The 16,732-nt window shown below is 37.2% G+C and overlaps 1 protein-coding gene across 1 annotated transcript in view; it reads right to left on the bottom strand.

The window, feature by feature from the left end:
• Positions 1–277: 277 nt before the first annotated feature.
• Positions 278–16,732, bottom strand: part of NEK10 (NIMA related kinase 10) — a 305,942-nt gene continuing 289,487 nt past the window's right edge. Inside the window, exons 34-37 of the mRNA XM_032649886.1 lie at positions 7,186–7,294; positions 5,464–5,516; positions 5,328–5,383; positions 278–1,153 (exon numbers count right to left, since the gene is read on the bottom strand). Coding sequence (XP_032505777.1) covers positions 1,105–1,153; positions 5,328–5,383; positions 5,464–5,516; positions 7,186–7,294 — 267 coding nt within the window. The 3' untranslated portion in view covers positions 278–1,104. The remainder of the gene's footprint in view (positions 1,154–5,327; positions 5,384–5,463; positions 5,517–7,185; positions 7,295–16,732) is intronic.

The following is a 16,732-nucleotide window of genomic DNA, read 5'->3' as shown; positions in this document are numbered from 1 at the left end:
TTTCAGATTACTAATTATATAGATTTAAAATCTTCTTAAGTAGTTAGAAGTGCAGTCTGATTTGGCAATAATTTCTCGACATTATACCAGTTATAAGAAGCCAGTTGAAGAGATTTTAGCCCAATAAGAACCTAGAGAATTTTCACCATAAATTATCCCCACACAGGAATGGGACACTCTTTTGGTGCTCTGAGTTCTCTTTTCTAGAGACGTTTCAATGAATAAAGAAGACATTTATATTTTATTATATAACTTATTTTCATTTCAAATTCTCAAGCAATAAAAAATTTAAAAGCAATGTTGGTAATTTCAGTTAGGCGGGACTTGGAATATGGAATATTGCATCTCTTTCATAGACTCTATGACTCTTCAAAGTGCCCTAAAAACACTATGAGTTTGATTAGCAGCAAAGCATTAGCCTAATCAAAACCTCCCTCCTCCCCCTATGCATATATACATATACACAAACTATACATCAATACATTCTTAGCTTAAATATGACAATTTGACTGTTATTCCTAGAGGCTGTGCAAGGTTACAAATACTGTTCAAGACCACTAGTACCCAACTGGTTAAGAGAAAACCAATCCTTTCATTAAAACAAACAAATAAAACTACAAAATAATTCGATCACATATTCTGAATTTCTTTTAAGATTAAAAACATTGAGGGATACAGTGAATCATCCAATATATTACTGTTCTGAGTTCTATAATTTTCTTTATCTAAAACTATCTTTTATACATAGATGCCTTTAAACATAGTTTCAGCAATTCTAAGTAGATTCCTTTGAAAAATATGACAAGTATTTTATTTTTTAACTTGGAGGAAAGTTCTGTAAGGAGTGGGTTTTCTTCTCACAGATGAATTTTGCAGCATTTTCTCCCAGAAGTATGCTGTCATCCTGTATACATGTGTCCTAAGGATGAAGCCTCTTAGCACTGGACCTCCAGAAAGAGGTCCTGCAGGCACCATGGCATGTTGGTCTTTTCTCTTCCACACTCTTTTAGCAGCACCCAATCTTTGGGCATCTTGCCAGTAGTGGTTGAAGTCCAGAACTTGATCTTCACTGGGAAAACCAAGTCCATTCAAAATGCAGCACTTTCATCTTTTGGTTGGGTGATTCTTGGTCCCCCATGGATAGGAGTGATACCTAGAAGATTCAAAAGTGGAAGGAGTTCTCTACAGTCTCAAATATTTTAGTTCACATATTCAGTTTCAAAAGCAGTAGCTCAGGTATATAAATAAATAAATCACAATGAATAAAAAGGTGATTCTAAACATGATGGAATGGGGAGATTTTTAGAAAGTTGACTTTTGCTGAAGTTCAGTGCTAGCATTTTCTTTCTCAAATTATAAACGTAATAGGAACTAATAATCCTACAGTGGAAAAATTAATACCCATCCAAAGTAACCTGTACATTAAATGCCTATTTTAAAGCAATACAAGTTGATTCAATGTAGATTTCTTTTTCTCTCAACACATATTTCATTGTTACAAAGTAAAATATTAATATGTGCCCCTAAGTATATAAGAATGGTATGCTGGTCATCTATTCACTCACAAAACTCAACAGTTTTACTCTCATTAGAACAGTGATAAAATGAAGGCACGCCAGGCTGTATCCTTCTGGTAAGGAAGCTAAATATTAATGTGTGCAAAATATAGGTAATCATACATCCCTGCAAATGACCACAAATAGAGCCCACCTAGGGCTGGCCCAGTTTGTTTTGACCTTGTTTCATTTTCCTTGCAATCTCAACTCAGTTCTACTTCCCCTTCCCAAATCCCTCATTTAGGTTAGGGCTCCTTGTTGCTGTTTCTATTTTTGTTATCACTTTCTTTAACTAATGCAGTATGTTGTGCCTGAGACATTCTTCCTACCAACTGCCCAAGCAGTCTCACCATTACTTATAACAGTTTTAGGTATCTTCCCCAAAGACAGCTAATAGCTAGATAATGGCCTTATCCTGAGACTCTCCATTTGAGAATAGCATCTCTCTAACCCTAACTAAACATAAACCCTATGATCTAAGCTGAAATGTTCCATGTCTTGGCTTAATGCTTTAGCTGCTGTCTGGATGCTTTGTAGATGTGTGTATAGGTTTGAACTGACAGTCTTAAGCTGTAAGCTTGAGGAATACAGGACTTATGTATGTAATTCCCTTTGCATGGTTATTAATCAAGATCATTTAATAATATTTTGCAATGATGGCTATGATGACAATTAAGATGATGATGATGATTATAAGAACAATAGAAGATCTGACTAGATACTGGTGGAGGAGTTAAAACAATGTTTCTTATTTCAAACCACATTGCTAGGGAAGGTTTTCTCAACTTGTGTTCCAAATAAAAGATGAAAAATCACTGGGTAAACAAGGTCAACAGACTCTTTCCTAAAGTATATCTCAAAGTTTTCAATATAGTCATGTGTGTCAACATTCTCGCAAAATGGAAAAATGTACATTCAGGGTTTCCCAAATATATTTGGTCATGGAACTTTATTTTTCATATAACATCTATTATCATCTTTGATAATATTGGCTATTTACAAAACCTATTTGGGAGACTACACTCTACTGATTCTAAGTACTGATTCTAATTACCTCTACACGTCCTGTGATATTTAGCATCCTCTATCCTTTGAGTATGGAAAAATCATGACTGTCACAGCTGATCTGATTCATATTTGGAATTATGTACACTTTCAGTTTGTGAAGTATTAGGTACTTCTATGTGGAGCCTGACTTACTTCTTGGAAACTAATTGGGAACATTGGTAAACAAGTAATGGCTTTAAGCACAACCAAAGGTTATTTTTACTGGTAAACCGTGAAAACTGTCTCCCCCAATTATATATGCTATCACTGCTATTAGGAGCTGAAAAGGGAGTATCATGGTTATATGGATTTTTTTTTTTTTTTTTGCTGTACGCAGGCCTCTCACTGTTGTGGCCTCTCCCATTGTGGAGCACAGGCTCCGGACGCACAGGCTCAGTGGCCATGGCTCATGGGCCCAGCCGCTCTGCAGCATGTGGGATCTTCCTAGACCGGGGCACGAACCTGCGTCCCCTGCATCGGCAGGAGGACTCCCAACCACTGCGCCACCAGAGAAGCCCCTGGTTATATGGATTTTTAAATGGATGATTCATTTTTATTTGGAACATTTTAAGAAAATTTGATGTCATTTCCATCATATATTACTTTAACTTGATCGTTTAAATCATATCTTCATATTATATTCACAATTCTGAATATAACTGTAAATAAATTTTCACCTTTGTCATTAGGCCTCTTATTGTCTATTTACCATAAGAAGAAAATCTGCAGTTTCTTTTAATACAGGAATATGTCTTTGAAAGTAGAAGTAATGTTTGATTTTTTAAAAACTTAATAATTGTAGAATTGAAAAGGATAACCATAAATTTCAAAATAAGACTGGAATTACTATTTCTAAAAACGGAAAAATAAGAGCTCTTATAAGAGCTTCCCGAAGTTCCTTACACCCCTGTTTTTTCATTATATTTAGCTGATTTTCTGCAAAAATTTGAAGACATCCATTGCCCATGATCCTGAGTCTCTGAGAAAATGTGATTAAAAAAATGATAAGCATGACTTTTGCCCCACTACAAGCCAATGGCACTTGAAATAATAAGTTGCTGAGAGTCAAGAACAGAGACATTCATACTATCCATGGAAGGCTGGATGTACTCAGATCGAGAGGAAAAAATGAAAATTCAAAATCCCTCCAGGGATGGGGGGAGAAGAGTTATTATGGAGATGGTTATTTCTATTAACAATATACCTTTGGAAAATGAGAATTACTCATCATTTCTCTGCAGTTACAAACCACAACAGGACTATATGTACATAGATAGTATTTTGGAAATATATTATCAAGCCAAAAGAGCAAGCAGCTGAATAATCTTATCTGTGATTCATAAGAACAACTCATTGAAACAGGGAAAAAAAAGGCTAACCTAACCTCAAAAAAGATTCTAATTTCTATATAATGACCTTAATAGAATGTTCTTGAGACCTCTTTCTCTTTCCATGGCTAACAGATATCTTTGGGGAAGACTTCTAGAATAATTTAAATAGTGGTCAAACAGATAGCTTCATTAGCTAGACAGGAAGGTTATTCCTCCAGGTAGAAAAGGCCACTTAGGGAAAACAAACTCCACTGGACTATGTCTCCTAAGGCAACTTTGGCCATATAGGATGTGTAAGTGGTTACTCATGGTCAATTTGATGCTTCTGTTATGAGTGGGCTCCTTGGAAAAGTCAAGAGACAGCTCATGTATAGCAGACACTATCAGCGCCCATATCCCCTCTTTCAAAGCACTTCAAAGCAGGCTGGCCTGATTCCCTACGGCCAGCACCTGCGTTTCTTTTCCTGAGGATATCTCTGGTCTCCAGAATCTGCTTTGTCCACCCTTACAGAAGGCCAGAAATGCCAGGGAACTAACGTCCTCTGGGGAAAAAGGCCTCAAACGATGACTAATGGAAATTAGAGATAAATACCATCCCAGCTCACTCAGTCCATAAGTGGGAGAATTGAGGTACATGTTCTCCACTGGCGCTCAGATTTCCACAATGGGATCAAGCTCCAACCACCACAATAGTAACTTACTTGAAAATGAAATCTTTATTGAATTATTTCTTCAATCCCTTACCAGAGTTTCTTGGGATTGCCTCTCAAACTAATTGTACTCAAATCTTTGTGGCCTAAACTGTGCCCAACAGTAAAATTGCAGGAATCCATAACTGAATGAAATTGATATAAAATAGAGTATATTTTTAGATCACCAATAATGATTATTTTAGAAGATAACACAGCCCCAGTAAACTGCAATTTCTTATTTAGGGTAAGCAAATGGGAACACATAACAACAAATCCCTTTCCCACAAACATATCTTAAATTCACCAGAAGTGATTCTTTGTTTAGTTGCACGTTCCCCCTTGCATTCTATACAAATAATTGCTAGATTTTAGTCATGGACATTTGAGTTTTGGCTCTTCCAATACGGGACAAACATGCTTAATTAAAAAAAAATATGTAGAAATAATTTTCCATTTCATTATGTAGGAGTAAATTATTACTAAGTGATCACCCTTTCTTTTTCAACCAAGAATACAGCAGCTGCATCCATATAAAAGATGGTCAACATACATTCTACTCACAGTTGTATCAAGTCTAAGCCAAGATATTTTACAAAAGTGTTTAAAATAGAAGGTCGGGGAAAACCTCTAGAATCAAGGATAGAGAAATTAGATCTAATATCCAATGGTCTAAATTGAATTTTCACATTTCTAGATCTCACCTGTTAGAAGTAAAATTGTAATAACCACTTTCCTCTAGGACTTCTTCAATCACAATCTAAAGTTAAAAAAAATCAGGTTAGTATTGAATTAAAAGCAACAAAATAAAATCATTCAGAGGCACCGCAAAAACCTCACCTGCATCTGTTCATATGTTAGCCCCTGCTCCAAATCAAAGCTGGAGGGTAGACCTGAAATAGATAAATTATGAAAAGTCTGACATTTGGTTCATGTTTTCTTAGATTTTATTGGCAATTATGACTCACATGCAGTGAAAAGAGGTCAGTTTCTTAGTGATGAAGATGAGTACTCACAAACACATTCCAAATTGTCTTGGCTTTTGGGGTGGCCATCACAAAATAATACACAAGATTTATGTGCATTGCTCATGGTATAAATTGGCCAATTAAGTTAGGGGTGTGTGTGTGTGTGTGTGTGTGTGTGTGTGTGTGTGTAAGGATAGGTGAGGAGTGGTTCTAAACACAAACTTCCTGATAGGCAAAGAAAAGATTAAGAAACTATTCCTAATCCACAAGGCAAAAAGAGTAGATATGTGCTAGAAAAAAAAACAAATTCTTAGAGGAAGGCAGAAATAGCCAGAGGAGGGGGAGGGATAAATTAGGCATATGGGATTAACAGATGCACTCTACTATGTATAAAATATATAAACAATAATGATTTACTGTATAGCACTGGGAACTATATTTAATATTTTTAATAACCTATAAAGGAAAAGGATCTGAAAAAGAATATATATATATATATATCTGGATCACTTTTCTGTACACCTGAAAATAACATAATATTATAAATCAACTATAGTTCAATTAAAAATAAATAAAAGCAAATGACTTTAGATAACAATTTATCTCGATCTTACAGATTTCTCAGGGATGATTTTAAATGAAGTTCTGTCTACCCAGTTTAGCTGTATCCTAGGAGTCCAAGACTTAGGGAAAGTTTGATAATTAGTACATGAAGTGATTTGCCTAAATTAGGCAACTTCAAAAGCACAGCAGAATTAGGCTTTTTTTTTTTGGTCTGAGTAGATGGCAAGTTTTCATTTAACAGTAGAAGTTTCACATCTTTCTGCCCCACTGAGAGATATAACTATAGTTTACAGGGATTCCGAAATTATTTAGGAATTCTGTAACCTCAGAGTAGCTTAAAGATCTCTTCTGAGGTCAAAAATATCACAAGAAAAATTACATTATGCTGAGTCCCTACTACTGGCTAAGTACTTTTTATATATTTACACTGATCATTGCTATAATCCTAAGATGGTTACCATTTTTGTTCCCATTTTACAGGCAAGAAAACTGGGGTTCAGTGAGGTCAAATAATTTGCTCAAGATCAGCTACTAAGTGGTTCAGCTGAGATTTGAATCTAGGCATCCTGGTTTACAGAATACATACCTTTAATCCCTATGTTATATTGCCTCCCTATGAGAAATTTTTTCAAAAAAAAAATTAAATATGTCTGATGTGGATTCTTCAGGTAAGTGTCAAATTTTCTGTTTTATTCAAGCTCTTCATTTCTGCTTTTTATCCCCCTGGATGTTTTTGGGCATTTGATTTCCCATCATCAGATAAGAAGAAGTAAAAGGAAATACAATTTACCCACACAGATTCTGTTTGCTTATGGTATTAATAAATGATCAAGGAAGGTGTCACAAGTGTGTAAAATAAATCTCAGGGAATTTCTAAATTCCTACTGTATGTCCTTCCAACTGTCACCACAGATAATCAAAATAAACTCTATTTTCATTTTAAATTGAAGATAATCTTTTAAGGATAGCTGCTGATCCAAACAATCTATTTCTTTGTGAAAGCCAGATTTCCTGTGTTGAAGATCATTACCTGTTGGGTTATTTGGGGATAGGCTGTTTCGACCTGATGAATGATGCAATAAATGGTAATCTGCTGTGAAAAAGTTGGGCTCAATTGGTTCTGGAGATCCCTGAGATAACTGAAACAGAAAAAGCAAAACTGCATCTTATTTTGCATTCAGAATCAAATGACATGAGACCTCTGTGTGCGTCTCTGCCCAGAAAAATTAGTGCTCTTCTATTGTCAATCCCTTGTATACAGATAAAGACCAATCTTCTTCCTTTAAAAAAAAAAGATAAATTAGATACAGGCAAATTACAGTGAAAGCAAGTAGATAATTCCTGGTCACATGAAAATAAAAAAAATACTATATAGCTTTATGAGAACAAAATAAAACTGGATAGAAAAATAATGGCATGGGCCTGAGATATCAAAATGTTATTTTTGTCAGGTGTGGGAGGAATGAACTCCAATCATTCAACAAAACATAATTTTTAGCCCAAATCATTCTTGTTTGACCAAGGCAAACACATTTCTTTATACATTTTTCTAAATTACTTTTTTTTTTTTTTTTTGGCGGTACGCGGGCCTCTCACTGTTGTGACCTCTCCCGTTGCGGAGCACAGGCTCCGGACGTGCAGGCTCAGCAGCCATGGCTCATGGACCCAGCCGCTCCGCGGCATGTAGGATCTTCCCGGACCAGGGCACAAACCCATGTCCCCTGCATCGGCAGGCGGACTCGCAACCACTGCGCCACCAGGGAAGCCCCTAAATTACTATTAATTAATTTTAATCTCCAAACATTAACTCCCAACACTGTAAAGGAAAGAGTAATTCACTAAATGCCAGAACTTATTAAAGTTCCAATTGTTTAATGCCGTTCTATAATGATGAATTTTTTAAATGAAACTTTCAAAATCCTTTCACCTTTAATTCCAACTAACACTTGAGCTGGCCAAGTTTTTGTGCCTGTGTAAAACAATATACTTTTAAAATGTCGATACATATTAATAAACAAAAGGCACAATTTAGACTATTCGATAGTAGCTACCTTGGATTCACAAACTCTATTCATGAATTAAAATATATCATAGTTCAATCATTTGAGCAAATTGTTTGGCAGTTCACAAATATGCCCACCCTTTAAGCCAACAATCCCACTCTTGGATATACACGCACAAGAGAAATGAGTACTTCTGTTCATCAAAAGACATGTACAAGAATGTTTGTAGCACATTTATTCGTAATAATCAAAAACTGGAAAACCCCCAAATGCCCACAGGATAGATAAATATATTGTGGTGTGCTTATCCAATGGAATTTTGCCAAACATGAAAAAGAACACACTATGGATATACACAGCAAGATGGATGAGTGTTGAGCAAAAGAAGCCAGACACAAAAGGATACACAATGTATAACTTCATTTACACATATTTTCACAACCGAGAAAAGCTAACCAATGGTGACAAAGATCAGGACAATGATTACATTGTAACAGGTAGTAGAGTTTGACCAGGAAAAGGCAGGCAGGAGCCTTCTTCTGGGCTGGAAGTGTTCTATATATCGATGTGGGTGGTGGTCACATGGGTGAATATATATGTAAAAGTTCATGGAGTTGTATATGTACTTCACTGTATACATTATGCATTTTATACATTAATATAAACATTTTATATTAGCAATTGATAATCATTCCATCAATATGCTTTGGATACTATAAATAAAAATCATTTTTGAGTTTTCCAGTCTTCATATTGCCAACGAATGCTACACATTAGAAAAAAGATATGAATCATCCTTTTATATTCTTGAAAATTTATTTTCCTTACTTTAGTGACAACTGATAAAATTAATAACCCATCTGTAAAATGACAAGATTGTAAGACTGTAATAGTGTAATGCAGGAAGATTTTGTTCACTTAATAACTTTCTCATCAGTGCTATTAGGAGGCAATGCAGATAGCCTTAAGCATTCTGTAGTTCTAATATCTAAGGTAGTAGATTATTCCAACTGAACTTCTTAATATGTCTTGTAATGCTGAAAATGATTTCCTGGTATTACCTTCCAAGTGACTTCAGATGGATTTTTTTTTCATATGGTTGAGCATAGGAGTAATTTGGCTGCCTGAAATGTTCATCCCAATTATTTCTTAGAAAGCTTATTTAAGTCAACTTAATTATTAAGTGAACACCTTGGAATCCTAAAGATTTCACAGACTGGAAGATGCACAGTACCATATGTGAATTGTTACACGGAGAGGTCAAAAGAGTCATTTTAAGATGACAGGACAAGTTCTTTTCATTGATTCAAACCTTGAAGAGAGGAGTGTTTGATGTTTCCAGAGCCTGTGTCACACTAGCAATCTTCTAGTCTAAGAACTGTGAATTCTCAGAGGGATGGGACCATGGAAGAAGCCAAGGACTAAAATCTTTAGTCTTGTGTTTGAGACCCAGATACATTTATTTTTATCCTAGGAAATTTCCAGAACTTTGTTTTGCAGTTCAGTTTTTTGATGTATACTATATTCTTTCAGCAAATCTTTTTTGCCCCTTACTATGTGACCTGAGCAGGTTTTGTAAATCAGAAATGTAAACCTTTCAATCCACATACACTGATGATCTGCCTAGCTTATTAGCACCATGCTGGGCACCATGGAGGACACAGAAATGATCTGGCCTCCATGAGACTAGCAAATTGACTGGAAAAATAGGCTAATGTATATAAAACAAGAGGGCAATGCATTAAATAATGAAGTGTGAAATGAGACGGTGAGATCTAAGCTTACACAAAAAAGGATGCTTCATGAAGATCAGCATGGTTTTCAGAAGCTCTGTAGAAGAAACACTAGAGCTGAAACTCAAAGGCTGGAATTGGGTGGGATGCAAGGAAGTCAAGTGAACATTCCAGGTGAGAGGAACTTGAGGGCAAAGGCTGGGTATTGCATATTAATGGCAAAGTGATAAAGGGCTATGACATTAGTCCATGTTATGGAGGCTTGGGGATTTAGGTTGAAGAGAGGAACACAAGTGTTATTCATTAATTCAGGGGGTATTTTTTATTCAAAAACATTTTTTAACTTAAAATTTTAAAAAATTTAAATATTTTTTAGCCACACTACACGGCATGTGGGATCTTAGCTCCCTGACCAGGGATCAAACCCATGCCCCTGCATTGGAAGCACAGAGTCTTAACCACTGGACCACCAGGGAAGTTCCCAGGGAGTATTCTTTTTTAAAAAACAGCAGGTTCTTTTTAGTTATCCATTTTATACATATTAGTGTATATAGGTCAATCCCAATGTCCCAATTCATCACAAAACACCCCCCACCACGTTCCCCCTTGGTGTCCATACTTTTCTTCTTTACATCTGTGTCTCAATTTCTGCCCTGTAAACCAGTTCATCTGTACCGTTTTTCTAAGTTCCACATATATGCATGAACATACGATATTTGTTTTTCTTTTTCTGACTTACTTCACTCTGTATGACAGTCTCTAGATCCATCCACGTCTCTACAAATGACTCAGTTTCATTCCTTTTTATGGCTGAGGAATATTCCATTGTATATATGTACCACATCTTCTTTATCCATTCGTCTGTGGATGGGAATTTAGGTTGCTTCCATGTCTTGGCTATTGTAAATAGTGCTGCAATGAATATTGGGGTGTATGTATCTTTTTGAATTATAGTTTTCTCTGGGTATATGCCCAGTAGTGGGATTGCTGTGTCATATGGTACTTCTATTTTTAGTTTCTTAAGGAACTTCCATACTGTTCTCCATAGTGGCTGTATCAATTTACATTCCCACCAACAGTGCAAGAGGATCCTTTTTCTCCACACCCTCTCCAGCATTTGTTGTTTGTAGATTTTCTGATGATGCCCATTCTAACTGGTGTGAGGTGATACCTCATTGTAGTTTTGATTTGCATTTCTCTAATAATTAGTGATGTTGAGCAGCTTTTTATGTGCCTTTTGGCATCTGTATATCTTCTTTGGAGAAATGTCTATTTAGGTCTTCTGCCCATTTTTGGATTGGGTTGTCTGTTTCTTTAATATCGAGCTGCATGAGCTGTTTATATATTTTGGAGATTAATCCTTTGTCAGTTGATTCATTTGCAAATATTTTCTCCCATTCTGAGGGTTGTCTTTTCATCTTGTTTGTAGTTTCCTTTGCTTTGCAAAAGCTTTGAAGTTTCATTAGGTCCCATTTGTTTATTTTTGTTTTTATCTCCATTACTCTACAAGGTGGATCAAAAGAGATCTTGCTCTGACTTATGTCAAAGCGTGTTCTTCCTATATTTTCCTCTAAGAGTTTTATAGTGTCCGGTCTTACATTTAGGTCTTTAATCCATTTTGAGTTTATTTTTGTGTATGGTGTTAGGCAGTGTTCTAATTTCATTCTTTTACATGTAGCTTCCCAGTTTTCCCAGCACCACTTATTGAAGAGGCTGTCTTTTCTCCACTGTATATTCTTGCCTCCTTTAACAAAGACAAGGTGACCATAGGTGCGAGGGTTTATCTCTAGGCTGTCTATCCTGTTCCATTGATCTATATTTCTGTTTTTGTGCCAATACCATAGTGTCTTGCTTACTGTAGCTTTGTAGTATACCCTGAAGTCAAGGAGCCTGATTCTTCCAGCTCCATTTTTCTTTCTGAAAATTGTTTTGGCTATTCAGGGTGTTTTGTGATTCCACACAAATTGTGAACTTTTTTGTTCTAGTTTTGTGAAAAAGGCCATTGGTATTTTGACAGGGATTGCATTGAATCTGTAATATGCCTTGGGTGGTAGAGTCATTTTCGCAATGTTGATTCTTCCAATCCAAGAACGTGGTATATCTCTCCATCTGTTGGTATTATCTTAAATTTCTTTCAGCAGTGTCTTATAGTTTTCTGCATACAGGTCTTTTGTCTCCCTAGGTAGGTTTATTCCTAGGTATTTTATTCTTTTTCTTGCAATGGTAAATGGGAATGTTTCCTTAATTTCTCTTTCAGATTTTTCATCATTAGTGTGTAGGAATGCGAGAGATTTCTGTACATTAATTTTGTACCCTGCAACTTTACCAAATTCATTGATTAGCTCTAGCAGTTTTCTGGTGGCATCTTTAGGATTCTCCATGTATAGTATCATGTCATCTGCAAACAGTGACAGCTTTACTTCTTTTCCAATTTGGATTCCTTTTATTTCCTTTTCTTCTCTGATTGCCATGGCTAGGACTTCCAAACCTATGTTGAATAATAGTGGTGAGAGTGGACATCCTTGTCTTGTTCCTGCTCTTAGAGGAAATGCTTTCAGTTTTTCACCATTGAGAATGATGTTTGCTGTGGGTTTGTCATACATGGACTTTATTATGTTGAGGTAGGTTCCCTCTATGCCCACTTTCCAAGAGTTTTTATCATAAATGGGTGCTGAATTTTGTCAAAGGCTTTTTCTGTATCTATTGAGATGATCATATCGTTTTTCTTCTTCAATTTGTTAATATGGTGTATCACATTGATTTGTGTATATTGAAGAATCCTTGCAACCCTGGGATAAAAGCCACTTGATCAAGGTGTATGATCCTTTTAATGTGTTGTTGGATTCTGTTTGCTAGAATATTGTTGAGGATTTTTGCATCTATATTCATTAGTGATATTGGTCTGTAATTTTCTTTTTTTGTAGTATCTTTGCCTGGTTGTGATATGAGGGTGATGGTGGCCTCATAAAATGAGTTTGGGAGTGTTCCTTCGTCTGCAATTTTTGGAAAAGTTTGAGAAGGATGGGTGTTAGTTCTTTTCTAAATGCTTGATAGAATTCACCTGTGAAGCCTGGTCCTGGACTTTTGTTTGTTGGAAGATTTTTAATCACAGTTTCAATTTCATTACTTGTGATTGGTCTGTTCATATTTTCTGTTTCTTCCTGGCTCAGTCTTGGAAGGTTATACCTAAGAATTTGTCCATTTCTTCCAGGTTGTCCATTTTATTGGCATAGAATTGCTTGTAGTTGTTTCTTAGGATGCTTTGTAATTCTGCAGTGTCTGTTGTAACTTCTTTTTCATTTCTAATTTTATTGATTTGAGGCCTCTCCCTCTTTTTCTTGATGAGTCTGGCTAATGGTTTATCAATTTTATCTTCTCAAAGAACCAGCTTTTAGTTTTGTTGATTTCTATTTCATTTATTCCTGCTCTGTTCTTTATGATCTCTTTCCTTCTACTAAGTTTGGGTTTTGTTTGTTCTTTCTCTAGTTCCTTTAGGTGTAAAGTTAGGTTGTTTATTTGAGTTATTTGTTGTTTCTTGAGGTAGGCTTGTATTGCTATAAACTTCCCTCTTAGAACTGCTTTTGCTGCATCCCATTGGTTTTGGATCATTGTGTTTTCTTTGCCATTTTTCTCTAGGTATGTTTTGATTTCCTCTTTGATATCTTCAGTAATCTCTTGGTTATTTAGTAACATATTGTTTAGCCTCCATGTGTTTGTATTTTTTACGTTTTTCTCCCTGTAGTTGATTTCTAATCTCATAGTGCTGTCGTCAGAAAAGATGCTTGACATGATTTTAATTTTCTTAAGTTTACTGAGGCTTGATTTGTGACCCAAGGTGTGATCTATCCTGGAGAATGGTCCACGTGCACTTGAGGAAAAAGTGTAATCTGTTTTTTAATGGAATGTCCTATAAATATCAATTAAATCTATCTGGTCTATTGTGTAATTTAAAGCTTGTGTTTCCTTATTTTTATTTTTTTGTGGTACACGGGCCTCTCACTGTTGTGGCTTCTCCCATTGCGGAGCACAGGCTCTGGATGCACAGGCTCAGCGGCCATGGCTCACAGGCCCAGCCACTCCATGGCATGTGGGATCTTCCCGGACCAGGGCACGAACCTGCATCCCCTGCATCGGCAGGTGGTCTCTCAACCACGGCATCACCAGGAAAGCTTGTGTTTCCTTATTAATTTTCTGTTTGGATGATCTGTGCATTGGTGTAAGTGAGGTGTTAAAGTCCACCACTATTATTGTGTTACTATCGATTTCCTCTTTTATAGCTGTTAGCAGTTGCCTTATGTATTGAGGTGCTCCGCTGTTGGGTGCATATATATATTTATAATTGGTATATCTTCTTGGATTGATCCCTTGATCATTATGTAGTGTCCTTCCTTGTCTCTTGTAACATTCATTATTTTAAAGTCTATTTTATCTGATATGAGTATTGCTACTCCAGCTTTCTTTTGATTTCCATTTGCATGAAATATCTTTTTCCACCCCCTCACTTTCAGTCTGTATGTATCCCTATGTCTGAAGTGGGTCTCCTGTAGACAGCATATATATGGGTCTTGTTTTCGTACCCATTCAGCGAGCCTGTGTCTTTTCGTTGGAGCCTGTAATCTGTTCACATTTAAGGTAATTATCTATATGTATGTTCCTATTATCATTTTTTGTTTGTTTTGCAGTATGCGGGCCTCTCACTGTTGTGGCCTCTCCCATTGTGGAGCACAGGCTCCAGATGCGCAGGCTCAGTGGCCATGGCTCACAGGCCCAGCCACTCCGCAGCATGTGGGATCTTCCTGGACCAGGGCATGAACCTGTGTCCCCTGCATCAGCAGGTGGACTCTCAACAACTGCACCACCAGAGAAGCCCCCTATTACCATTTTGTTCATTGGTTTGGGTTTGTTTTTGTAGGTCCTTTTCTTCTCTGTGTTTCCCACTTAGAGAATTTCCTTTAGCATTTGTTGTAGAGCTGGTTTGGTGGTGCTGAATTCTCTTAGCTTTTGCTTGTCTGTAAAGCTTTTGTTTTCTCCATTGAATCTGAATGAGATCCTTGCCAGGTAGAGTAATCTTAGTTGTATGTTCTTCCTTTTCATCACTTTAAAATGTCATGCCACTCCCTTCTGGCTTGTAGAGTTTCTGCTGAGAAATCAGCTGTTAACCTTATGGGAGTTCCCTTTTATGTTATTTGTCATTTTTCCCTTGCTGCTTTCAATAATTTTTCTGTGTCTTAAATTTTTTCCAATTTGATTACTATGTGTCTCAGTGTGTTTCTCCCTTGGTTTATCCTGTATGGGACTCTCTTCACTCCCTGGACTTGGGTGGCTATTTCTTTACCCATGTTAGGGAAGTTTTTGACTATAATCTCTTCAAAGATTTCCTCGGGTCCTTTCTCTCTCTCTTCTCCTTCTGGAACCCATATAATGCAAATGTTGTGTTGTGTGCATTTAAAGTTGTCCCAGAGGTCCCTTAGGCTGTCTTCATTTCTTTTCATTCTTTTTTTGTTTATTCTGTTCTGCAGCAGTGAATTCCAACATTCTGTCTTCCAGGTCACTTATCCATTCTTCTGCCTCAGTTATTCTGCTATTGATTCCTTCTAGTGTAGTTTTCATTTCAGTTATTGTATTGTTCATCTCTGTTTGTTCTTTAATTCTTCTTGGTCATTGTCAAACATTTCTTGCATCTTCTCGATCTTTGCCTCCATCCTTTTCCCGAGGTCCTGGATCATCTTCACTATCATTACTCTGAATTCTTTTTCTGGAAGGTTGCCTATCTCTACTTCATTTAGTTGTTTTTCTGGGGTTTTACCTTGTTCCTGCATCTGGTACATAGCCTTCTGCCTTTTCATCTTGTCTCTCTTTCTGTGAATGTGGTTTTTGTTCTACAGGCTGTAGGATTGTAGTTCTTCTTGCTTCTGCTCTCTGCCTCTGGTGGATGAGGCTATCTTTGAGGCTTCAGCAAGTTTCCTGAGGGAGGGACTGGTGGTGGGTAGAGCTGGCTGTTGCTCTGGTGGGCAGAGTTCAGTAAAACTTTACTGAGAAGGGGATGCTTCTCTGCTGATGGGTGGGGCTGGGTTCCCTCCCTGTTAGTTGTTTGGCCTGAGGTGACCCAACACTGGAGCCTACCTGGGCTCTTTGGTGGGGCTAATGGCAGACTCTGGGAGGGTTCATGCCAAGGAGTACTTCCCAGAACTTCTGCCACCATTGTCCTTGTCTTCACAGTGAGACACAGCCACCTCCTGCCTCTGCAGGAGACCCTCCAACACTAGCAGGTAGGTCTGTTCAGTCTCCTATGGGGTCACTGCCCCTTCCCCTGGGTCTCAATGTGCACACTACTTTGTTTGTGCCCTCCAAGAGTGGAGTCTCTGTTTCCCCCAGTCCTGTTGAAGTCCTGCAATCAAATCCCACTAGGCTTCAAATTCTGATTCTCTAGGAATTCTTCCTCCCATTGCAGAGCTCCCAGGTTGGGAAGCCTGACATGGGCCTCAGAACCTTTACTCCAGTGGGTGGATTTCTGTGGTATAAGTGTTCTCCAGTTTGTGAGTCACCCACCCAGCAGTTATGGGATTTGATTTTATTATGATTGTGCCCCTCCTACCATCTCACTGTGGCTTCTCCTCTGTCTTTGGATGAGGCATATCTTTTTTGGTGAGTTCCAGTGTCTTCCTGTCAATGACTGTTCAGTACTTAGCTGTGATTTCAGTGCTCTCTCAAGAGGGAGTGAGAGCACATTCTTCTACTCCACCATCTTGAACTGCAGCTCCCTGGGAGTATTTTAAAAATCAACTACTGTGTGCCATGCACAGATCCAAACAATGAAAACAATCAATGGTAGCTAAATATT

The sequence above is a fragment of the Phocoena sinus genome, chromosome 11 (assembly GCF_008692025.1).
Source record: "Phocoena sinus isolate mPhoSin1 chromosome 11, mPhoSin1.pri, whole genome shotgun sequence".
Lineage (NCBI taxonomy): Eukaryota > Metazoa > Chordata > Mammalia > Artiodactyla > Phocoenidae > Phocoena > Phocoena sinus.
Note: the sequence above shows the minus strand (reverse complement) of the source record. Positions and strands in the feature narration are given on the sequence as shown.